Raw genomic sequence first — 25,990 nt, forward strand, 5'->3', positions numbered from 1 at the left:
AGAAACTTTGTCACTAATTTATTTTCCCCATTTTACAGAAACACAGCGAAAATTTCAATATCGATTAACGCGCTCACGGTGTAATGAATGTAATAGCCAGATGGGAAAACCACCTGATGAAAATTCAGCCCCAAAAGTGAGTTGAATGTAATTATTTTTTTCCGACGTCGATAATGAAAAGTTACGTATAACGTCGGTTGACTGTGCTGCACTCCCATCCTCTTTTTTTTCTAATTTTTTCATTGTCATGTAAAATATTAATTGCAATCACGTTTATCATATTTATTATCATACCTTTATTACTATACAGAGCTTTTGATGGACACCAATTAGTTTGGAGTTTTTTAAATTTTACAGGAATACATTATTGGAATTATTCATAATTTTACGTCTACTTAATATGAGTTCACGTTATTCGATATAACAATTACAATATAGTCTGCAGGATCGAGTTTCAATTTCAATTTCTTTTTATCGTCCTTATTTTCTACGGTTTTTGTATCCCGATCGCCGTTATCGGGTTGACAAAATTTCATTGGAAATAAAAGCAAAAAATCGAATCGGTGACAAATTATTATTCGCGAATGGCAAAATTATTTTTTCGGGATAAAATTAGAAATTCGTTTTTTGAAACGCACAGAAAATTTTCAATAATACGTTGATACGCAAACGTTACATTATATTGTATACATACGACACTGATAGATTAATTATTTTGTTACAATTAATTCAGCGTAAGTATCTCGGTAATTAATTAATTATTTATTTACAATTATATATTATTATCTTCCTCTTAGGATTACTATGACGATATCGGTAGTTATTTCAACGTTATCCTCGTTATGTAGGCGTTGTTGTTATTATTATTTTTTTTTGGTTTTGGCAGAAATTGGACGTTCCGGTTTTAATTGAAATAATCACATTTTCCGTCGAGGTAATATTATAATATCCGGTATCTGATAAAATATCCTGGAATTTGAGATATCGTATAATTATTTTTCCCGTCTCTTCGAGCGCTCCATCATCGATAACGACAGTTTATGGGAAAAAAAAGAATGAAAATAATTTTGTATCGATTGTCAGATCGGTCATTTTGTCTTGCAAGTGCATTCCGACTGTTATAATATATTCACAGCGTTGCGCCGCAGTTAGAAGATATGGAAAAATATTCTAATCGGACGTGTCTGAGAGCAAAAATGTTCGAGTTTTAACGTCGTTAAAAGTTCATTTATTCGAGTGGGCTGTTCGAAAAGTTCGGAGCGTTCGAAAATTGACCGGTTTTTTTTTTCTTGCGCAGAAGTCAAATTAAAATTTCTACAACATGGCGCGCTGAACCGCCGTAGAAAATAGAGGTGCCCCGCGGGCGCGCGCTATTCACCCCACATTGTGTCATTACAAATATGTATTAGAATATTGAGCGAACTTCAAAGGAGAGAAAAAAAATGTACAATTTTCTCTCGTTGCTAAAAAATTAATATGGCAGAGTCGAATATAGTCTTGCTTAATTTTATTATATATTCTTTTTTTTGTTTTTGTTTTTTTTCCATTCCACTTAAAAGATACATCGTACGTATACGTTTATCGTTAATTATTTTCTCTTATAAATATTTAATTTATTTTATTCGTTTAGTTTATCATGAATTTATTTATTTATTTATTTGTTATATTTATTTTCGCTTCTATGTCAATTCATAATCACTAACTATAATTTAATATTCAACATATCAGTTTCACGACATGTTATTCAATTCGCATAGAGTGTTCATGTATATATAATGTATATATAATATATGCGCGAAACAACATTCACATGCACGCATTGTCAAGAGAGAGAAAAAAAAAAAGAAAAAAATGATAATTGTTCTCAGTCTCGTTGAAAACGGGTTTTACGCGATAGTTATGTATACTTTTCGTTTCCTCTTCTCTTCCTTTTTGCGAACGAGACAATTTTCATTCTTCTTCTTTTCACGTTGGTGTGTGTGTGTGTGTATATATATACCATGTACTAGTACGTGTTTTATTTTGTCATTTCTTTTCTTTCGCTATAATGAAAATAGCGTCGGATCTCCGAGGTGGGGGGTTGTTGTTGTTGTTTGTTAAAAAAATGAATATAGTTTTAGCAACCGCGTGTCGCTTACGCGATCGTTCAATTATATTATCGTAGCGCCTCTTCGTCCGTCGGATGAGAATCGTTACCCCGGCGTGGACACGTGCGCGTAGTTGGATTACAGAGAAACGACGTATTATTGATTTACTGCTTTTTCATAGCATTGTCTTCTCTGAGAACGGTTACGGTTAATCAAAGATTTTCATCGTCCTCGTCTTCGCCCCCTTCGAGTATTTCTTCGCTGTCTTGCGAGTCGATGGCAAAGTACACGGCGGAAAATCCTTTGTTCGATATCGTGTCGTCCGATCTGAACCGCACCAAGAGTGCTTCGTTCATTGAAATAATGTCGGTCGGATTCTGCGAATGAGAAACCGTTTCCATTTGATACTCCCATTTCGAATGACACAAAAAAATTCGATATTCAATCATCTGTAGTTCGTTAATTCGAGGCCATACTTACGCTGTCTCCGCAGAATTTTCCGTAAATCGGACCCGACGTATCCAAACTCGAGTAAACCTCGACGAAATCGTAACCGCAGCTCCCCTCGTCCTCCAGTTCGAATGATTTGAACGAAAAATGAACGTTCTTCCCGATCGGCGCCTCGATTGCCCAATCGCAGTCCGATCTGTGGTCGTAATTGTTGTCGCCGAATTTGGCGTGCGAGTAGAGATACTTCGTTGTTTCGGTCGCGGTGAGATGGCCGCCGCAGGCTGCGTGAAGAAAAAAAAAAAAAACAGAAAATTAAAATTCAATTAGAAAAGGTGGTCGAAACTCGAAATTTGGCGTTTTTTGGGGGCGACACTCACCCGTCGTGTGGCTCGCCAAGAATCCTTTTCTTTGCACCGACGGATCGCTCTTGAAAACCATGTACATCTGATTACCCGTCGCAAGTATCGGATGAGGAAGTTTACTGCCGCAAAATCTACCGAGGGTATGACTGTCGGGAGAATCGCCGTCGTAAATGGCTATGTGGTCGTAGGCGCACTCCTGATGAGGTTCCATTTCGAAAACCTGGAAAGTCTGGCAAAAAATCGGCGATAATTATTCGGAAAAAACCGAAAAGAAAGTGAATTTTTTTTCTCGAAGGATTCGCTCCCCACCAGTTTAATCCTGTGGCCGGGTGTGGTGGAGAAGTGCCACACGCAGTCCTTTCTGCCCGGATAATGTTCCGGGTAATTGGGCGATGTGATCGTGCCGGACGCCGACGTTATCTCGTACTTGCAACCGCCCTCTTTGCAACCGTGACCGTTTTCGTGCAGAGTGAATCCGTTGTGACAGAAACACTGGTAGGATCCGATGGTGTTGCGACACTCGTGTTGGCAGCCGCCGTTGTTGCTGGCGCATTCGTCCATGTCGGTGAAAAATACAGCGGCGAATCCGGATTTCTGGACACTGGGGGGTGATAAAATAGAGAGAGAGAGAGAGAGAGAGAGAGCGATCGATCGATCGATCGGTTATCGTCGATGGTATTTGGCGCGTACGGGGTTTCGGTCGCTCTCACCTGTTGTCGGACGTGAAAGCGACGCGCATTGAATTTCCTTCGGACGTAAGGAGCGATGGTAATTTGCTGCCGCAGAATATCCCGTGTTTTCTCAACACGTCGTCGCCCAGTTTGCTGTGGACCTCGACCGAGTCGTATTCGCATTCTTGCTGATAAACGTTGTTGCCCTCGAGATCGAAGTGCGTGAAATTCAGAGTTATCCGGTACTGGGGCGGCGCTATTATTTCCCAAACGCAGTTCTTGTTGCCCGGATACGCTTCCGGGAACGAAGGACTCGTTATCGTCCCGTTGCTAGCGTCGAACACCCCGCCGCAAGCGTCTGAAAAATTTCGTTGGTCGGATTTTATCCTTTTCGTTTCCACGGTATTTTTTTTTTTTGTTTTTCAAATCACTCACCTTCGCAGTGTTTACCGTCGGAGTGAAGTTCGAAACCAACTTTGCAGGAGCACTCGTAACCGCCCAGGGTGTTTATGCATTCGTGTTCGCATCCGTGGTCGATCAGTACGCACTCGTCGAATTCTGCGAATAACGGGGGATCGTCGGAAAATTTAGAAATGCGATCGGTACGCGAGTTTCGGATCGACGTTCGTTAGCGCCTCTACTTGCCTTTCATGAACGTGGCGGAGAAACCGGCCTTCTGGACGGACGCGTCGCTGACGAATTTAACGAGGAGTTGGCTCCCCGTCGACCTTATGTCCGGCGGTACTTTGTAGCCGCAGTAGACGCCGATCAGGGGCGAATCGGCGCTGTGACCGTCGCGAATTTCTACGTAATCGTAAACGCAGTTGTCGTGATTCTCCACCTCGAAGGATTGAAACTTTAGGGCCACCTGATAATCGTTCGGCACCGATAATTTCCACACGCATTCCTTGCTCGACTGATAGTCCTCGGGGTAGTTGGGCGACTCCAGATGTCCGACGCCGTCCAGCGCCAATTCGCCGCCGCAAACCGCTTCGTAATTGGCCGTGAATCCCCGGTGAGAATTTTGACGACCCGACGTCACGTAGGTGACGAGCATACGACTTCCCGTCGATATCACCGGGTCCTGAATTTTCCCGCTTCCGCAATATCTTCCTGTCGGAAGATTCGGGAAAGGGGGGAAAGAGAGAGAGAGAGAAACGCGGGAACGCGACAACGATAAGAACGAGGTAAGATTATTTGTTTTTTTTTTTTGCGACATCCAATAAAATTTCCATTGATCGAGATAATACCCACCTAAAACCGCGCTCTTGTGCCAATAACCGTCCCTGATCTCGATGTAATCGCTCCGGCAGTAGTCGCTGGTGAATATATCCAACGACGTTATATTGAGGACGATTCTTTCCCCGTGCGTAGCGGTTATTCGCCATTCGCAGCGTTCGCCTTCGGGCGGCGGTGTTCCATTCGGATGATGCGGGGAACCGAAGCTTCCCGCGTTATCTTGAAATGTTCTCCCGCATTCTGCGTCGCGTAAAAAGAAAAAAAACATTTGCACCGTTTCCCATTAATTTTATTTTTTTGCCACGTTTTTCCCTTTCATCCGAAAATTCGCACCGCGACGTGTTCTGTCATTTTTTACTTTTCATTTTCATTTTTTTTTTTTTTCTTTTTTTTGCTCGCAACTCTTTTCATTCCTTTTGTTTTTGTATAAATATATACTCACTGTGACATTTGTACAATAAATTAGTCTGCGCGATGTCCCCCTCGCTCAGTCGTATCCTTTGACCAATTTCCGGTCGGTTTTTGCCGTTACTCTCCATCGGAAGTATGGTGTCCAGATAGGTGCCCCTCGAGAACGTGTTCTTCGCGTAGTGCATTATCGAATCGTAATCGTACGGTAGACCCAAAGAGTTCACTTCCTCCTCGGTCAGTTTGTTGAAGTTGTACTCCTGGCCTGAATCGACAAAATTTTACCCCAACTTTTTTTCGATAGTCAAAAATGTTTATTTATTTATTTATTTATTTGTTTTCTGAAGATCGTCGCGTTGTACCAGCGGCTCGAAGTTACGCCGAGATTTACGGCCGTAACGTACGGGCCTCTGGAAAGTTTAACTTGTAAAACGTCATTAAATATTACTTTACACGCGGCCATTAATTAACCCCCCCCCCCCCCCCCCCTAACTCCCAATTATTAAGTTTCCAGTTTGCGACCCGCGGTCATTGTACCTGTGTTCGGGGGCGTCTGCTGACAAATATTTGACCCCGCGCGACCGCGGACCCCACGTTTCGCTACCCTATTTTATGTATTATACATGTATACACCGTTGTTGTATGCACGTCGAACTTTCGTAGCGACAAATATTGTGTCGCCTCGTTGTACACGAGGACGGGTCGGAAACGAAAATCGCAAGGGATCCGCGAGTCGCAGTTCGTTAGTTTCTCTGCTGCGTGGAAATAATTATTTATCGGCCGCTGACGAAACGCGTAGAGAAAAAAATGGACGAATGAATGCGGGTTCGGAAAATTAGAAAAAATTGCAAACTCACCGCTCATTATGTTGTCACGGATTATTTGCACGTGACGGTCGCGATCGGGTCGCGTGTGTTCGTGCCAAAAGCCGACGACGTGTCCCAGTTCGTGAACAACGATACCGAACTTGTCGCAATTTCTGCCTATGCTGATCGCCTGTGGACCGTTTCCACGTTTTCCAACGAACGAGCAGCAGCTGAGAAGCAAAAAGAACAAAAAAAAAACCATTTTCTCAACGTTCCTCGTTAGTTTAAAAATTCTTCTACTCCTTCCTTTTTTTTTTTTTTTCCTCTACACTCACCCGCACGGTCTTTCCGTGAACACGATGTAGTTGGGGTGTTCCCTCGGTACGCGTTCGACGAATTTTACGCAGGTGAAATTCTCCCAGTGTCTCATAGCCTGTTTGAACAGAGCTTTGTGAGCGCCGGAAAAATTCCCGTCTATTTCGTAGGGGATGACCCCGTGATCCCAGACCCTCTCCTTCCTGGCGGTGGCCGCCCTCCTCGCTCTGCTTCTGAGGGCGATTCTCGACAGGGAGGTGCCCCGATTGTTCAACTGATATTTGGGCTTGTGCTCGTTGTAGAATTCTATGGAACGTAGGCGACGGTCGTGGAGGGACACGACCTCGTTCGAAGAGTCCTGCGTATCCTGGTTTCGCGGGTCTCGGCTCACCTGCAGGAGTCTGCGGAAGCGAAAATTGTGAACGTGTTGAAATCGGGGGGGGGCGGGGGAGGGAGCGATTCGACGTCCCCCTTTTTTTTTTTTTCTTTCTTTTCCGAAAACTTTCGCGTGACGAATCGCCGTTAATTAACGCGATATATCCTTAAGCGCGGTTGCGACGCGAATTTTATTTCAACGTAATATACAAGCGGGACGTTTTACGCGCTTATCGGCGAACGGGGGAAAACGAAAATTTTTGGCGTGCGAACGGCGATGCGTGGGGGATGCGGAAAAAATCGTCGTGTAGTTTGTGAAACAACTTCCGGTACACAGACGCCCGTATTACACCGATTGCAAATTCATTCGGTGTCGCGGGTTGCGAGCTCGGCTCGTACGATTATCGCGCTAATATACTGGCGAGCGAACCCCTCGGTCACCGGGGATATTTCGCACGTCGGTGGAGCGAAAATTTTGACGAAAATCGAGACGAGTCGTGACGGCGAATGCACGAGGTGCAACCGAAACGAGTATCTTCAATTTTTCAATAAACTAACCTGACACGATAAATTTTCAATCTATATTCAATAGCGCCCTTATAGTCATCGGAGCCTATAAAAAAATTATACCCCTCGGTATAAACGGATTCGCATATTACGCTATATATATATACGATATAAAGTTTCTCGTGTCATCGCGTCGAGGGTCGTTCGTTTCCGTTTTATTTTATTTATTCGATTCTCGATTTTCTTCGTTTTTTTTTTTCCACACCCTCGACAATTTTTCGCCATTTTTTACAATCGCGAATAACTACGATGTATTCTTAGACGCGGGATCCTCCCTGTTCGTTTCTATTATTTCCCCTCGCACGTTCGATCCTCCTTCCTTTTTTTTTTTTTTTTTTACTATCCTTGTTTCTAATTAAGTTATGCACACCGGGAAATACATTTTCAAAAAATTAAAAAAAAAAAAACAATAAAAAGGAAGGAGGAACGAAATCGGATTCTCTTTCGCGCGATCTCACGTTGCATCATCCCTCTTACGATCTCGTTCACGTCGCGACTATCAATTTTGGGGGAGGCAATTTTTTTTTTTTTCTCAGCGTTTTTTTTTTTTTTCAACCGATTCCTACGGGTGTACGTATATGTGTATACGCTCACATAACCGGGAATACAGCTCACGCAGTTTATGTATTAAAATTTGTGCCGACAGAGATATGCGTGCGTGTGTATATATATATACTTATACATACGTAGGTTCGAAAGCTGCTTTACTGTCGCGTATCATTTTTACGGCTAACCGTAGGAACTCCACCCTTACACGGTACGGTGATACACCCTTTTTATAGATGTGAGCCCTACGCGGAACCAGCCCGATCCGCAGGGAACCGATCCCGGTTCCATTCGGCTCACCTGGGTTCTCGCAAGAAAGAAAAAAAAAAACAAAAAAAAAGGACGACGTCATTTCGAAACGAATCTTTCGAAAAACTATATTCTCTATCTCCGCGATAGGCTCGGGAATCGTTATTCAATATTTGACAGGAGGTCGGTATAATTCTTGCAACGATCCGAATTGGCTTCGTTCCAACATCGCCATTCACCCTTAAAAATCGTACGAGTAATTCGAACGGTCGGAGTCCCCCGAAATCGAACGGGGTGGCGTTCGTTAGCGTCGAACGATTCGCGACCCCCACCGTCCTCCGCATAGTTTCGGACGGTGGTTTATTTAACCCTGTCAAGTGCACGGGTCCCGCGTAACGCGAGTGCGCGCACACGGGACCGTAGATAGACGTGTAAAAGCCCCCAGGTAACTAATGCCTCCGTTCGGTAATACCCATTGTTCGAATACGAAGCCACTTGACGCAGGTTTCAATCGTGCGGCTTATACACCCGCCTAGCGTTTCGCTCGCATAGATCATTCCATTATCTCTGCGGGGAGAGGCCACGGGAGGGGGAGGGAAGGGGGGGAGGGACGGCTCTCGGAGGTGCGAAGGGTGAGGGCTGCGGTCTGTTTCACCCCCTTTCCCCGTTACAGAGCGCCGAATGTCCTCGCTTACAGTTAGTACAGGGGCGAAAACGGCCGTTTTCGACCCCTATAGCACGATCGCGGAATAGGTACGCTTACGCTTACGCGTAGGTAAAACCGGAAGCTTCTATATCCGCACCCCAAAACTCTCGCGCGTGTGCGTGTGTATATACGTATGTATGTATGTATATTAAACGGGACGTTACAACGGGGCGAAACGTCAATTGCAAAACGGATGCAAACGTCAGTCCCACCTTCCCCATATATACCGATGTGTATATGTACACCCATTCACACACACGCACACACACGCGCACACAGTCGCCCGGCACAATACACGTCGGTTATTTATCCTATTATTATCCGCACGTGTACGTGTGCGTAATAGATCAAAAAACGGAAGTACGGGAAGTTCGCGTCGTCGTCGGATATCCCCATCCCCCCCACCCCCCCACCCCACCCTACACCGAATCGAAATTTTATTGTTTTCCCAACTGCGGAATTACACGCGAAATTTGAGCGGACGATATAATTCAACGCGACCCTCTCGATGCCCCATGTAAATCATTCGCGCCCGCGAATGCAAGCGCGCGCGTCACGTTACGTTAGTTTACGAACGCGGCGATCGCGATGCACCGAAATTTCAAAGGTCAAGGATCGGCGGGGGCGAGACCTTGAACGCGGGACTTTTTTTCTTTTTTTTTTTTTCTCTTCTTCTTCTTCGCTTTTTTCACACGAATGGTAAACGACATCCGCAGAAAAATTTTCTCGGCGAACGCGCGTGCGAAGCTTTCCTCGATAAAGATAGAGAGAGAGAAAGAGAGACGATACGTCTGTATCGCGTTCCAGATTATACGATGTGTGTACATTTATTGTAGATAAATTAGGCTGTACATCGGAGAGGTTTTTTTTTTTCGACCGCGCGGAGCACATCCTCCGATAAGATTAAACGGGACCGTGTATTTGTATGTAAAAAGTCTTCTCAACGGACGACGAATTTTTCTTTGGGATCACGAAGAAATCTTTACGTTCTTTCTTCGCTTCCTTTTGTTTTTTTTTTTTTTTTTTTCGACATTTTCTACGTCGGTGGATTTCTTCGAGGATTTTCGCGAGCCCCCGTCGCGCGATATCACCTGTGGGAATACGTACGTATGTACATGTACGCATGTATATTAACCTGTGCCTCTGATGTCGTCTGCGGCGTTTTCTTTCCCCTCCGTTTCCGGATTCCGGTATTCCGGGTTGCGACGTCGTAGCGGTCGGTAGGTCCCGTTCGTTTTCGGGGTGAATTTTAGCGTGACGAATTCTTTGCCCTTGAACGACGATCGGCCGATCGGTGGACGTCGATATTTCGTCGTTAGGTCTGCCGACGTAATCGTTATTTCCTCTGCGATCGGCGTGCCTTATTCTCGATCCCTTGGCCGAATCGCTGAAAAATTTTTTAATTAAAAATTTCTCCTTTCTTTTTTTTTTACTTTTCCTATTTCATCTGCAGCAAATTTTCGTTACGCACCTATGTATATACGGAACGTGATCAAAGTGCGTCGATTTTACTGCAGATTTTTATTCATCGGATATTTTCGGACACGACCGAGGCGCAAATTTTCCCGGCGTAATTTTCGTTCGCGGGATGATGAAAAAAGAAAAAAAAAAAAAATCAAACAACGAAAATAAAAATAGAAAAAAAAACAGAAAAAACTTCGCCTCAAACGTCGAACGGCGTATTAATTAAATACCATATCAAAGCGTGACCGTGTTTTGATGTAATTAAAATTATAATTATAATATATCTTCGGGTTGTCTGCTGTGAAGTTCATAGTAAAGTGAGTTTGATGATTTTTTATTCACTTCGTTTTTTATTAAATTTCTTACTCAGGTATTCTCATTTTTTGCGCGCTAATTATAAGGGTATATTTTATAACTTTTTTTTTCTTTTTTCTACGCGCCGTACAAATTGAATTATGGAAATCGAGTCTTTTGTTTCTGTGTACTTGAAGAGCTGCGAAAGCCAATATGCAAAAAAAAAAAACTTGTGATAAAAAAGAAAAAAAAAAAAGGAAAGAAAACCCGATAGAAATTTTCTCAACTTTACGTAATTAAAGTATTCCACCCACCCGTCGGTTTTACCGGTCGTTCGGGCGTTCGGTGAGTCGGTCGTGTCTTTGGCCGGGTTGAATTCGAAGGCGTCAACGAAGTCGTTCCTGACTTCGTACTCGTTACGATCAACCATAATGGCGTCCGACTTCCCATCGACTTCCTCCGTAAAGGGCATTTCCGGCTCCGCTCCTCCGACTCCGTACATGGCACCGTGTTCCTTTTTGAACTGTAAAACCTCTGCGACAAATACGAGAAAAAGAAGAAAAAGAAGAAGGAAAAAACGAAGGAAAAAAAAGAAGAAGAAGAAGAAGAATGAAAGTAAAGAAGTGAAAGAAAGAGAAAAACGAATAAGAAAATTGTCAGATTAGAAGTAAAAGAACTTGACGTAAAGAAAAGAAATATATATGTTTCGGTTAAAGGATAGGTTGAAAAGTAGACGACTCGTCCCACTTTTTCTTCTTATTCTTTTTTTTTTTTTTTTTTTTTTTTTTTTTTATTTTTTTCTTTCTCTTTCTCGGTGGCTTCTTTGAAAATGTCGGTGTTTTTAATTTTCTTTTGTTGTACCTACCAGTGAGGCCTTCTTCCTCGACCTGAAGACCCTCGTTTAGAATCTCCTCTCTGTATTTCGCAAGCTCCTCTAGGTAGCTTTTGTTGAGTTTTTGCTGTCGCCATTCTGTTTCGTATTGAATATTTGGCAGTGCAATATCGCCGAGAAAACCGCCTGAAATTGTGAAAAGAGAAAAAAAAAAATTAATCAAGAGCTTGCGTATTAATTTTTTGTAATTAAAATTTTTTCTTTTTTCCTTTCATTTTCATCCGCGCGGCTGTAATCGATCTTTCAATTTTTGGGAAAGGTATTGAATCGATGCGGTGGTGGAAATATTGTTTACGCGTACGGCATGCGTTTGAAATTATTGAGAATTATCTAACGTCCTTTCATTGAGTGAAACGTATCTAAGTGTAAACTGATTGTTGGTCTCTGGGTATTTTCAGGAATAAGGCAAGTTTACAGTTGTGATGTAGAGAGAGAGAACGAAGAAGACGGAGACATTGAATTATCGTTTCACATAAATCAAACTTGGTTATCGTTCGATAGAAGCCATTCTCAAATCGTTCCTGAATGTAAACACCATTCGCTATCTCTTGGTCGACCTTTTCTTGAAAATATCTCGGAGAATTGAAGCCGAGTTTACTCGGATCGTTGCGAGTATTACAGACACATGTAATTATTTCATACGTATATATATGTATATTCGTTTCTGAACGCGATGATGAAGCTTTTGATGGAAGAGACAAAACTCGTGACAGCTGATCGTTCGTATACGTTACGCAGTTTACGATGAATTGGAATTTTCATTTTCTGTCTACTGACCGGCTTTGCAGACGTCCATATCCAAGTCACCGGAGATTACGGTTGGGAATTTCGTGGACAAAAGTTCTTTGACGGTGAATTTTTGTCCTCGGTGTTTCGACTCCGTCGAGGAAACCCGGACCTGATCTACGGCCACGAGCGAAACGAGGATCACCGAAACTAGATTGGAAATCATTTTTTCGAAAGTGCACCTCTTCGAAAATCGAGCGATTTCAGAGGCACGAGCACCGAGTCACAACACACTCACAAATTCCACCGATCGCGGGGCCCTCGAAACGCGTTCGCGGGGGGCAGGTGGACGAAATTACACCCGATTCGAATTCGCACGGGTAACAGAGTTTCGCATTATCTCCGAGGGCGGTATCACTTTTTACTTCTCTCTTTGGCGCGCGCGCGCGCGTTAATTTCACAACGCGTTGACCACCGAGCGGCGGTCGGTCCTTGGAACGATTCGCCACCGAGTTACGTGAAATCGGTCGCGTTTTACATCCCCACGACGAAACGCGCACGGGGAAAGCTCGCGGCTTTCTGTAGCGGGTGATTCCGTTCCATCGTTTTCCCCGAGCGACGCGTCGCCTCGCCGGCGACGAAGATCGGCCGCCTCTGGTACGGGGCGCGAATAAGATACGCCTCCGAGATAAAGTGGCTGCGCCGGTCAAAGTTCGGATATCGGTCAGAGCCGGCGGAGGCTTTGACTCGTAAACATCTCGGGGTCGCCGCTGTTTTCGTCGTGGCGAAAATTCGCCTCGCGGATCCGCGACTCCCGCTAGCGACCGATTCCCCCCGCGGGATCCGAAGGGTGCGAACCAAAGGGCGCCGAGATCCGAAGGGGATCCAACCGACGCGCGGCGGATTCACGGAGTCGATCTTCGCAAGCCCACGACGAGCGCGCGACTGAATTTCGCCCTTCGCGTTCTATGGGGAAAAGCGCGACTTCCAACGACCCTCGAACCCCCGCGTATAATTCACCTCCCTCGCTACACGCTAACTAGAAATTCGGAACGAAATTTTCATCATCTTTAAGCCTTCTAAATAATCAAATCTCTTGAAATCCGGATTGATCGTTTGTCAGTTTTATTCATGCTTGATAACGTCCGAGAGTTTTTTTTCCCTAATATCTCTCTTGGGAAATTTTACTGCGGATGAAATCTATCTTCAACCGATTTTCGGAACACGAGAAATTCCCCCGCGAAAAAGAAAATAGCAAAAACATCTGATCAACAACGTTCGCACAATCGTGACGCACCGAATCGTACAAATAATTATCAGATTACTCAAACAGTTATTAAACAGAATTGATTACGGTATTTATATGTTGCGAATAAACAAACGTTGTACGGCTTTCGTGAATCCAGTACGCTATGTATAAGGCATCTATTTTATGATGCAGATCATCGCGCCTCGAACGATACCAATCTAAACAGCCATCGCGTATCGCTGTGCAAGTTCTGCCCGCTCGTATACACCTATACAAACGTTAAATTTACAAGCCACTATTTACACAGGTCTACACCTATAGACGGCCCATTAATTAGCCGGACCAAATTATACGGCGTATACAAGTGGCGTTAAATATATAAATCCACACGTACGGGAAACTCTAGCTATACCCACAGATATTATCCACGTATATACCTATTACGCATATTTATCGATGCTCGATATGAATATCCGCATGGAAATTATACTCGTGTATACACAAATTTTACAACCCCCTCCCACCGTCCCCCCATTTTTTTTTTATTCCGCCTGTAAACCAACGCAGGTTCGAATTATCGCAAATTTTTTTTCACCTCTTTTTTTTATGGTTCACAGAGTATACCCTCTTGAATATTTTTTCGAGCTTTATTCAATTTTATTCTGTCTCTTCGATTTTTTTGACTTTTTCTTTTTTTCATTCTTTTTTTCTTTCCCTTTAATCGAGACGAAAAATCTAAAATTTTCGAGTATGAATTCCCACGAACCTCAATGAATCCATTTTTTTTTTTTCTTTTTCATTGAATTTATTCGTCCCATTTAATAGTCAAGGAAATGAAGGACCCCAAAAGTCCTCGGGAACATCATTTTTTCACGATGGTTTTTATTCATCTCGCATCTACGGCACTTTGTATAGAATATCCGCGAGGTGAACATCAAAAACGTGTGTGACCTATACTTGTAATGTTACGAACACAACAGGCTACCCCACAAGATGTCCCAAATAACCAACGACCTAATCTCTCCGCGCCTTTACCTCGGTCACGTACCATTTGCCCTCCTCATCTTCCTCCATTTTTTTTTCATTTCCTTTTTTTTTCTCTCTCTCTCTCTCCCTTTTTTTTCGTTACCGCTCTACGACGGTTTAGCCTCCCCCTTTCGAATCCGAGTCTCGGAAAGAAAAAAAAAAAAAAAAGGAGAGAAACTGAAACTGAAAATGAGAATGAAAAAAAAAAAAAAAAAGATATTAAAAAAAAGGAGGGACTGGACAGGAAGTTAGTCTTTTCTAGTTCGTCTTTTTCTAGAGCACTCTGATACGATGTTCATAGCGTGTAGTTTTATTTAGGGCAACGATTTTTCTGAATCTCTTCTATTTTGTTTTTTTATTTTGGAATTCAGTCGACTTGCAAGTTTGGTACGGATCTGTGTGAAATTAAGGTACGTTTGCCAAGTGGGTTGTGAGAGAAGCCAAAAAATAACGAAATCGAAGATGCATGTATGAATTTCGGCAACGTATCAGCGTACAGAAAAACACACGTTGAGCCAAAAAAACGGAAAAATTCATTTGGCAACACCGTCGTAATCGAAATTCAACGTTCATATACACCTGCAATCTTAATTATTGCTGAAAAGAAATTTTGACGTTCGATAATTGACTGGGTTTCATTTTTTTTCTCGTCTCTCTCTCTCTTCCCCTGCATCGAGATCACCTGAGATTTTTGTCTATTTTTTCCCTCACTTTCCTTGTACCGCGGTAATTATAGAAGGATGAAAAGAGAAGATAGAGCCAAGATGAAGGAAGAAAAAAAGAAAGGTTGGCTCGGATTTTCAATTTGCTTCACAGACGATTTCCATTTTAAATCGCTAAAGTGGAAGTAGCTAATTAACGGTCGATTATATTCTTTTCGCCTATTTTCATTCCTTACCATTTTCCCGTTCAATTCGTCATCGGAATTTACGTTTCACTCTCACCTTTCGCCTTTCGTGTTTCAATCGGGGGGGGGCGCGCGCTCTCAAGTCAATTTCCTAACGTCTCGATGAGACGGAATTTTTCTCCGATATTACAATCGTAGTACTACAATACCACCGCGTCTTACCGAGGTTTACGCATAGCTGGCGAGAGGAAATCGAGATAAGCGCGACCTTATCTTTCCTCTTTCCTGAACCCTGAACCTGCGACGTTCGTTTCTTATCTACGCTGACGATCGATACAGAGACTCAACCTAAGGAATTTCAATCAATGCCTATACGTATGTACCGTGTGTACAACCGCCGTTAAAATTTCTCCGGGTCGACTATCGCCGTTCGTTACCGTCGTTATCGTAATTGTGAAAGAAAAAAAAAAAAAACAAAAAAAAAAAAAAAAGAAATAAAGTATTCAAGAGAAATGTGGCTACGTACGAACCCCCGTATCTTATTGTAAGTTAGATTCACATATATGTATGTAAAACTCGTGAATACATGTTTGAAACGTATATGTAACGTGTCGAGAAGTGCGAAAGGAGAATAGGTTATCGAACGTTCTTCAGGGTTTCGTCGATCGCTTTACAAAAAGATATGTCAAATAATATAACGTACACTCGTTTACTATTCGTTTGTACGTGTAACACAATTTCAATCTCCATCGTAATTAGAATTAAGATCACGGGGGTGAAGGATTGTGATGGAAGTGGGGGAAAAAAAATAAAATTCGCCAACGAATCAATATACATATATAATATATATAATTCTCCGAACGTTTCCAATTGTTATTTACATTCGTTTTTCTTCCTTTTTTTTTCTATTTTCGGATCACTTTTTTTCGATCCTTAAGGGTAATAAAAAAAATTTCCTCCCATCGATACTTTCCTCCGAAATAACTGTTTTCTTTTTTTTTTCTTCCAGCCTTTTTTTTTTCTACTCGCGCCGAAGTAAGACGACAAATACAATTGATTGACGAATCAATTAATTCGTAGAATTTTATTGCACGTATACAATACGCGGCAGATAGGTAACGGTACGTACATCGCTAGCTAGTCCTGCGTCTGGATATAATTACTCGAAAATCCATACAAGCCTAGGGGTACACAACACCCGCGTCCACGTGGTACCCTTGTATTCGTAGGTGGATACCTTGTTTCGCGACAAAAACTCGTCTGACTTGATATATATATATATACATATATATATGTACAAGTGTGTCCTGTACGCAACCCCTAAAAAAAAAAAAAAAAACCCCTAATACAACACCCACACGGTTGTCCTCGAAAGCAAACACCTCCCCGTCGAGAAATTTGAGCCCATCTGATACGCCGTATACATATATATATATATATGTATAAGAGGATTTTCGAAACATACCGCAAACTCGTTGAAATTTAGAACCGAATAGAAAGAAGAAAATTCCATGTTTTTTTCATGCAATTTCAATCGGTATCGATTACAAACTTACAATAATTTTCGAAATTTCTGATTTCTTTTTTTTTTCTTTTTTCTCTCTCACAATTTTCGGGGAGTGATCGAAAGAGATTTGTTTTTTAGTTTTTTTTTTTTATTTTTCTTTTTCCAAGCGAATACGTATTACCGAGTCAAGTTATTGGGCGAAGAGAGGGGTTGGATAGTAACTAGATACTCGCAGTCTACAGCTTGACGAGATAGACGTCGGGGCTAGACGTTCCTCCGGGACTCGAGCAGGTCGCACCCCTATCCGTGACTTGAAAGGGATCCCGCACGATGTGCGGGACGGGGGGAAGACGGCTGTAGCACTCATATACATACGTCGAGTATGTGGATAGTAGACATATGTACACGTACATGATACATTTGTACATATAGATGTACGTTATCCAAAGGGTCTTCGCTGGGGTGTGTATGTATTATTTTCCCATTCAAATTTGACCGTACGGTGGGTAAAGCTCGACGTTAATCATCCGACCTGGAAAATCCTCGAAATCCTCGAAATCGCACACCGGATTCCCGTATGATCGATCCGCTAGCCCGTGAACAAGAAAAAAAAAACAAAAAACAAAAAAAAAACTAACCGAATAGAACCAGAAAGAAAATTACGCTGAATCTGGTGTCGTAATTAATTACCGGTATTAATTGGAGAAAGTTCGTTTTCGAAAAGGATTGAAAATTCGAATCTACTGTAACGTTCGGTGTTTATTGAGCTCCGATAGAAGCGAGGCGACGAAAATCTTTCCTTTCATTTTCTCTCTCATTCCGCAGAGATTATAACATAAGTTTCTTTGAAGGATAAAAAAATATGAATGAGAGAAAGGAAAAACAAAAAAAAAAATCGTCCTAACAAAAGGATCTTGAAGTAATACGATAATTATACACCGAACTCCGGTGTTATAAACGTAGAATAAATCTCTGGACGTATAATAACGATGAAAAAAAAAAAAAAAAATGACTCATCTGGGGGTGATTCATCTCTCGGTATTACAATATATATATCTTTTGTTTTCCCATTCGTTGAGCGAATTTTTTTTCATCATCGTCTTTCACGTTTTTCTAATTTTTTCATACCTTTTTCTCTTCTTCTCTTTTGTCGGACCTTTTGTTGTTTTTTTTTTTTTTTTTTTTTTTTTGTCGCAAAGTTTGTAATCGGTACTCGCGAGCCGAGAGGCGGTCGCCTAATACCCGAGAGGATGTATACCGAATTAAATGGCTCAACTTTGAACTGGATACAGGGTTTTCAATCTTGCGCTACTAAGCGGGGAGATTTAACTTGTTTCAAAGTCTTGCCTCTCGCCCCTCTCCTTCCCCCCTCCCCCCCCCCCAAACACCCCGGCGCGGCTTTTTACTTTTTAGCTACTATTTAGCATAAAAGTCAATCGGAATTTAACAACGGCTCGGCGGCGGGGAATCGATATCGTTATTCCGCGGTGTATCGCGATCTTTTTTTCCGTCGCTCGCTTTACACGCCACGGGACCAACGTAGAACCGCCGCGCGCCTAGGGGGTGGGCGAAGCTCGAGCCCCCGGTAAAGCGGAACAGCGGCTAGCTAGCTAGCTAGCTAGCGAATAAAAATGAAACACTCGACCCAGTTATGAGGTGCAGTTTGAAACACGGTGACGAACTTGCAAGTCCGTAAAGACGCACACGTTACCCACCCGTTTATTTCCCCACCGTGTGTCGGCGGGAAATTTTTTTTTTTCCCTCCTCCTCCTCCTCCTCCTCGTCGAACAGCGGTCGCGTCGTCGCGTCGAAGAAGGAGAGATATTGAAAAAATCACCGCGTGCGAAAAATTCGGGAGGGAAAATCGAAAAAAAAAAAAAATCAAAAAAAAGAAAAGGGAAAATGGAAAGGAGGACGCGCGTCAGGTGGAAAATTTCTCGAACCGCACGGACACGGTGATTTATAGGGGGTGGGTGGCGCGTTTGTATGGAAAAATGGAAGTGTGAGAGGGGAAAATTGAGAATACGTGACGTTGGTTATACGTATAATACGTCATATCAATTCGCGCCGCACAATTGCGAGTATGTATATACGTTGTGCTCGCTTGACAATGCCGCATCGACACTCCTGTCTTTCCTTCTATTTTCCGTACACACACACACACACACACACGACGATAACACGTAAAATCTACGGTACGTGCTAACGTATACACACGGGTCGGTGAATAAAACGAGACACCGAACGGTATATTACGCGGTACTACCGGGAATGGGATCCGAAGAGCTTTTCATCCGTTTCTAAATTGGCGAGAAAACTCATCCCTCGGTATCGGCTGGTTGCAACGCGTGCAGGTCGTTCGAGCGTGCATACGAGTGGTGGGAAAAACACTTCCGAGGATCGAGAAGAGAGAAGGAAGAGAGAGAAAGAGAGTAATAGCAGCTAAGAGTCGACGCGCGAGGGTGATGAAATTTCGGTAAAGAACGAATCGCGAAGTGAGGGGAGGAGGAGGAGGGAAAACGCTACGGTGACAATCATCGCCGCGTACCGCACCAGAGATATAAAATGTCTACATATACAGTATATACCTTCCGGTATAGCTGGGGCATTTTCTGAATAGACTTTAACACGCGCCTTAGCCAACAAAGAGAAGAAGAAGAAACTTGAGAAGTTCGCGCTGCATCGCGTCCTCGTGTCGAACGTTTCTTCTTCTTCTTTTTTTTTTTTTTATTTATTTCCATCTTCTTCTCTCTCTCTCTCTCCTCGAACGGATCGAGGGAGACACACGTTCGTCGTACCGGAGCAATATCTACACCGATGAGATACCCTCTACCCGATATAATTCCATCCCTTATCTTCCTTTTTTTTACTTCGGTTTTTGCTCTTCTCCATTCCTTTTTTTTCACCCTAAACCAGTCATCAATTCCCTTTATCCATTTCTGTTCAATTCTTTTTTTTTTTTCTTTTCTTTTGCTTTCTTCGCTTCTTTTTTTACGTTCTATTATAATACAGGAGAAAGATATCGCTGATCGTAGACAGCCACTACTTCTGTACTGTATCGTATATCGCCCCATTAGGAGTACCGATCGCTCTACAACTCATTAGATGACAGATAAGTGGACGGGGTGGGTAGGGAAAGAAAAAAAAATCTCAGAAAGTGAAACCGCTTGTCCGCGGATCACGATGATGATAACAATTCCGAACGGACACCCCACGGATGTACGCAGTCTTGATACCTGACGGAGAAAATTTGGTAATTTCTTCTTTTTTTTTTTTATATTTTGGGGTAAAAATAGAAAAAAAAACGTCACGCGTCCGTATGTATCCTAGATAAATTGAGTAAACAGCGTTTTGAGAAAACTGTACCAAGAAGAGAAAAAGAAAAATCTCTTCGATTTTTTCGTCTGGAAAATTTTTATTATCCAACTCTCAAGTATCTTGCATCAGGAACATACTCAATGAGGTATATATATACGTAAATTAGATAAATATGTACGAATCGTTACGATTGTCATATATATACATACATCGGCACTACAGAAATCATGCGAGGAGAGTAGGATAAAATGTCAAGGACGAAATATTTTCTTCTCCCCTTTCCCTTCTCGCGTTTCTGTTCAGCCTTTTTCTCCCCTGGTTTCTCTTCTGTTTTTTTTTTCGGTTTTTACGTTTTTCTGGTTATTCTAGATTAGTCAGACACAGCGCGCGTGGGTGTTTCGGGCGTCTGTCTCTTACGCAATGCGTTGGTTCATCTGTTGTTTTTTTCTCCTTTTTTTTCATCTTCTTCTGGGGCTAGAGGGTGAGGGGGTGGGGCTAGAACTAGCCGAAGTAAAGCTAGAAATATCTTGCGATCGTAAGTTGTTTTCGCAAGTTCGCGTATTGATCCCCAGCCGCGTGTGGGTCTCTTAAAGTCTGACATTGTTGTACATATATATATATGTACATATATATGTATTATTATATTTTCGCAGATCCTTCGAATCTCCCTTTTTTCCCCGTTATTATCCCTTTCTTTTTTTCTCGGGCTAGGCTGGTATCGGCTCGCAATTTATTCCCACTACACGTGTACATATTTTATTCCTCACGTCTAATGGAAAAACGAAATTATTATCCTCAACCGCTGCAGATCCGACGAAGTAGGTATATATATATAAATCATCGTACATATGTAACAGGGAACATATATATTTGTTACCGCTATCCAACTATAGGTAGTCGCGATGTTGCCATTACATACAAACAACTTTTCGAAACTCTGGCTTAATATCAAAGGAGTTTAATGGCTTCGTTACAGCTCGTCGCTGTCTACCGTATAATCCGATGTCGTACATCCCCGAAGAAAATATATCCTTTGAACATCCCACGAAATCGATGGGGGGGGGGGGGGGGTGATCCTTAAGGCGCAAGGAGGTAAGTCGAACCTCCTGGATATCTCTCATCCCTGAGTTATATGTACATATTATTCATTATTTATTATCATTATACGTACGTATTGCCGTTACTCTTCGTTTCTACTTCGATTCACCCCAATGTAATAAGTCGGACTCGCGTCTATGCGATATTATCTATATATATATATATACATGGATTTTTATCCGGAGAAATTCAGACGACGATTTTACTTTTGGACAAAGGATAATTTGTTAAAAAATTAGAAAAAACGAAAAAAATAAATAAAATAGAAAACTTGAATACAGGAACACAGGTAATTGCGAGATTGTGTAATTAACGTCAACAGACGTGTAATAAGTTGGCGAGTAATACGAGAGCACATACACGTTGCACATACATACATGTCCCGTACATCAAAGTACCCAGAGGGCGTATGAAAGGAATATACTTTTCGCGTGACAAAACTACATCTCGATCTAGAGCGAACGAAACGAGTTCTCTGATTTCTGGTGCATAAAAATTATGCCCTTCGTAATTGTCCTTCGATGGTAATTGCGCGGTGATAAAAACGACGAACGATTATAATTCGATTATATAATGATTTATTTTTAACGGATCGCCCGATCGACAAACGCGTGGGAAATTTTTTCAATTCGTCATCAATTGAACGGTACGTGCGACGATGGTGGGAAAAAAAAGAATCGACTTGAACAAAAAAAAAAAAACTCGGAGAACTTGCGGATTTGAATCGCGAATATTTCTCTGATTGCGATGAAATAGAGAACGAAATTTCGAGGAGAGAGGAAACGAAGCTACCGTGCGGGGCTCATCGTTCGAAAAACTTGAGGAAAGAGGGGAAATAGAAAAACCACAAAAACCGAAAAAAGGAGAGAAAAGAATTTCTCCAGAGCTCGTTTCTCTGCAGTATAACTGCAGGTGTATATGTGTGTGCTTTGCTGTTATGTATAACATAAACGGGAATAAAAGCTGCACACTGGGGAATTCCTAAATGGCAATGCTAACGAGCAAAAAATATAAGGGAATCGTGTATTTTTACCCACGTATATATGTATATACTACATATATATATATGTGCATGCCGTACAACGTTTGTGGATTTAGCTGCGTTTGAATAAGGAATACGATGTCGCGTGTGTTGCGCTTCGTACACATCCGATTATACGTAACCTGACAAAGAAATTTTCTTCACCCTTTATTCGTATACATATATATATATATATATACCATTCGATATCGCACTGGCTTATTTTTAGTTCATATGTAAAATAGGTGTATAATGTGCGATGGCGCGTACGCGGTGTTCGCATTAAAATAGTATGGAGAGGAGGAAATATAAGGACACCTGTTCCAGCCCCAATTTAATGTGGGGTAGTTTTGCTGCACCTGTGTTTTCATTTGATGTGGAGCGTTTTTTTTTTTTATTTTCGCGCGTGCGAACCGTGTAGAGGGTGACCGATGAATATGATCAGGCGATATTGGTAGGGGTGGGTGAATAAAATGTATGGAATCACTGCCGAAATCGACGCCGATCGAACACGTCGATCTCTTTTACCATCGTCGAGTGGATTATACTGACCGGCTTTGCAGACGTCCAAATCGAGATCCCCGGTGATCACGGTTGGAAATTTCGTGGACAAAAGTTCTTTGACGGTGAATTTTCGCCCTCGGTGTTTCGACTCCGTCAGAGAAACCCGGACCTGATCTACGGCCACGAGTGAAACGAGGATCACCGAAACTAGATTGGAAATCATTTTTTCGTAAATGCACCTCTTCGAAAATCGAGCGATTTCAGAGGCACGAGCACCGAGTCACAACACACTCACAAATTCCACCGATCGCGGGGCCCTCGAAACGCGTTCGCGGGGGGCAGGTGGACGAAATTACACCCGATTCGAATTCGCACGGGTAACAGAGTTTCGCATTATCTCCGAGGGCGGTATCACTTTTTACTTCTCTCTTTGGCGCGCGCGCGCGCGTTAATTTCACAACGCGTTGACCACCGAGCGGCGTTCGGTCCTTGGAACGATTCGCCACCGAGTTACGTGAAATCGGTCGCGTTTTACATCCCCACGACGAAACGCGCACGGGGAAAGCTCGCGGCTTTCTGTAGCGGGTGATTCCGTTCCATCGTTTTCCCCGAGCGACGCGTCGCCTCGCCGGCGACGAAGATCGGCCGCCTCTGGTACGGGGCGCGAATGAGATACGCCTCCGAGATAAAGTGGCTGCGCCGGTCAAAGTTCGGATATCGGTCAGAGCCGGCGGAGGCTTTGACTCGTAAACATCTCGGGGTCGCCGCTGTTTTCGTCGTGGCGAAAATTCGCCTCGCGGATCCGCGACTCCCGCTAGCGACCGATTCCCCCGCGGGATCCGAAGGGTGCGAACCAAAGGGCGCCGAGATCCGAAGGGGATCCAACCGACGCGCGGCGGATTCACGGAGTCGATCTTCGCAAGCCCACGACGAGCGCGCGACTGAATTTCGCCCTTCGCGTTCTATGGGGAAAAGCGCGACTTCCAACGACCCTCGAACCCCCGCGTATAATTCACCTCCCTCGCGCGCCAACTCCGAAGCTCGATCTAGTTGTGCTATACCTGCGCGTTTCAAACTCTCAAATTTATCATAATCGTTCAAATATTTTGGTGTACCAGATTGAGATGGTGAAAAAAAATTCTCAGCATCCCCTGAGCCGACTGCAACCACTACCGACGACGTGAAATTCACAAATTCGTTCTCGATTCCCAATTAATTCGCAACTCTCGATTCGCTGAAAATTTCTTTTGTCCTTCGCGTGGTCTGACTTCGTATCTGCAAAGTGTCGTTATGTCGTCAGTTGATGTTTGTCGCGTCACGATTTCTCTGATCGTATTTATAAAACAAATTACACTCACACATATTATGTTGAAATATGGAAACGGCTTCGAGGTCCAGCGAAGCGCGATACCGTAAACACGCTATATAGGCGACAGGTCTTATTTTCTCGTTAATGACGTTCTCGGTGGTGCTTAATGATTTACATGCGCATAGTTCCAATTTCGCATTCGATCGTAGGTAAAAAAAACTGCATTTGAACATCCGAGGGTTCGAAAAAACACAGAAATACCATCAGCCGTCCGATTCCGAAAACAATGGTTATCGAAAAGGCGAAAAGATACATTTCGCAAATAAAACTCGCGTCATATTCGTGTGGGGGTTATTCGACTGTATAGGCGAATGAATAATATCATAATATAAAACCGTTTGCGTAATATCCGCAATCCGTTCCCCACTGCGGGCTTCCATAAGCCTCTTACGACGGTCATTATATTTAACGTTTGACAAGGGCTGGCCAACTGACACAGGAGAACGGTCAAGCGTCATCCTCGGTAATGTGGGAGTCCCTGACCTACCCAGAAATATAATTATCACCGTAATGCAGCTATCGTTAAAATCCCTCTAATTGAAAACAAAAATCTATAAGCCATTGCACAGGTAATTCAACTAAATTGGAACCCCTACGATCGACGAACTCGCGGTAACGTTAACGCAATTCCGGACGAATATTCATTACCTACTTTCATTTTTTATTTCCACCTCAGGTCTTTGGGATATAATTACGGCACTGCTTTCGTAAATAGGGTGTAAGTTATAATACGCGCAAAACTTGATTTATTCATTCACTTGCTCGAAAAACTAGAGAACAAAAAAAAAAAAAAAAAACTGAAAGAAAATTCTGCTCCTTCTTTCACAGAAAAGTAATGAACGCTGTAATATTGAAACGAAACAAAAAAGTGGAAAAAAAAAAAAACGAATTCAACGCGCCATAGCGAGAGAGAGTGAGAGGTAAAAAATGCGTACGTATGGGGAGGGTTATATGGAACAAAGTTTTGGATAGGGCGTCGGCGCGTAAGCGCGGCATTAATTAAAATCACGACTCTCGGGGGGGGAGGGGATGAATGTTTAAGGTTTCGTGGCACTCGCTAATAAGGGCGGAAAATGGTGGAGGATTTAAGCGGCGACTGACTCGAATAAATATTTGTTCTGAACTAAGAATTATAAATCACGCTATCTTTTTCTCTTCCCGCATAGATTCGAGAAAATCGGACCCCCTTCTGGATCGAACGATGTAGAGAGAGGGAGAGACGGAGTCGATCCTTTTGCTCGGAAGATAGGAGAAAACGGACGTGGGCAGTTTTTAGCCATCACTCTATCGCGATATCAGGTAAAACGGAGCGTTCGCACAGCTCGTATACCTAGTATAGGTGTTTCATGGTGGTGGAGGAAAAAAACTTAAACTCGTTAAGCGTACTGCTATGGTACTGCCTATACTACGAGTGATTAATCAACGTTAACAACCTCTCAACTCCGCCACTCCGAAACAGATCCGAATAATGTTGGCGATTAGCTCACCATTTGGCCGCTTCTACAGAATTTTATACTTTGTTCAGCGATTCGCGAAACAGTTTTATTCCAACGATTTATATATAAGAGAATCTTATTATTGCCTGCTAACAGTTATCTCGATGATGATGAAACTTGAGCGAACGGTTGTCGTCAATTATCGGGATCAGCTATCTGTACGATTTGCAACCGCGTAGTGATTCATCGCAAAATCGAAAAACAGTGCTCGGAATTGAAACCAATTGATAGATCGAAAACGCCTAGATTCAGGCAGTCTGGGGAGCAGGACGGAGAGGTAGTTTGGAGTGCTTATAGTTAGGCGCTCGTAAGAAAAACGTGATTGTGGGCTCGAAAGCAGATTCGTGGTCTCAGACCATGAGGGAATCATTTCGATTTTTTCAACTTTTCGAACCGAT

The 25,990-nt window shown here is 42.8% G+C and overlaps 1 protein-coding gene across 3 annotated transcripts; it reads right to left on the bottom strand.

Moving 5' to 3' along the window:
• Nucleotides 1–267: 267 nt before the first annotated feature.
• On the bottom strand, nt 268–23,353 carry LOC105687727 (bone morphogenetic protein 1). Of its 3 annotated transcripts, XM_048658968.1 has the most exons (15): nt 12,209–12,903; nt 11,405–11,557; nt 10,854–11,073; nt 9,917–10,168; nt 6,359–6,739; nt 6,075–6,253; nt 5,252–5,482; nt 4,825–5,049; nt 4,216–4,683; nt 4,006–4,128; nt 3,610–3,928; nt 3,209–3,500; nt 2,915–3,128; nt 2,568–2,818; nt 268–2,464 (listed from the first exon to the last, which is right to left on the bottom strand). In XM_048658968.1, exons 1-15 carry the CDS (start codon nt 12,381–12,383, stop codon nt 2,300–2,302), a joined length of 3,648 nt encoding a protein of 1,215 aa, XP_048514925.1. In that variant the 5' UTR covers nt 12,384–12,903; the 3' UTR covers nt 268–2,299. The 3 variants fall into 3 exon arrangements, with proteins under 3 accessions (XP_048514925.1, XP_048514924.1, XP_048514923.1); XM_048658967.1 differs by lacking the exon at nt 12,209–12,903 and adding an exon at nt 22,776–23,353 and having other exon boundaries at nt 4,216–5,049; XM_048658966.1 differs by having other exon boundaries at nt 4,216–5,049; nt 12,209–12,908.
• Nucleotides 23,354–25,990: the final 2,637 nt, after the last annotated feature.

The sequence above is a fragment of the Athalia rosae genome, chromosome 7 (assembly GCF_917208135.1).
Source record: "Athalia rosae chromosome 7, iyAthRosa1.1, whole genome shotgun sequence".
Classification (NCBI taxonomy): domain Eukaryota; kingdom Metazoa; phylum Arthropoda; class Insecta; order Hymenoptera; family Athaliidae; genus Athalia; species Athalia rosae.

Bases quoted from the DNA above. Each gene is read 5' to 3' on its own strand.
- LOC105687727 (XM_048658967.1), bottom strand. From the start codon at position 22,950: ATGATTTCCAATCTAGTTTCGGTGATCCTCGTTTCACTCGTGGCCGTA. The intron at 10,169-10,853 runs GTGGGTGGAATA...AAAATTTTTCAG, and splicing joins ACGACCGGTAAAACCGACGG to CGATTCGGCCAAGGGATCGA. The intron at 6,740-9,916 runs GTTAATATACAT...TCGCTTCCGCAG, and splicing joins AGACGACATCAGAGGCACAG to ACTCCTGCAGGTGAGCCGAG.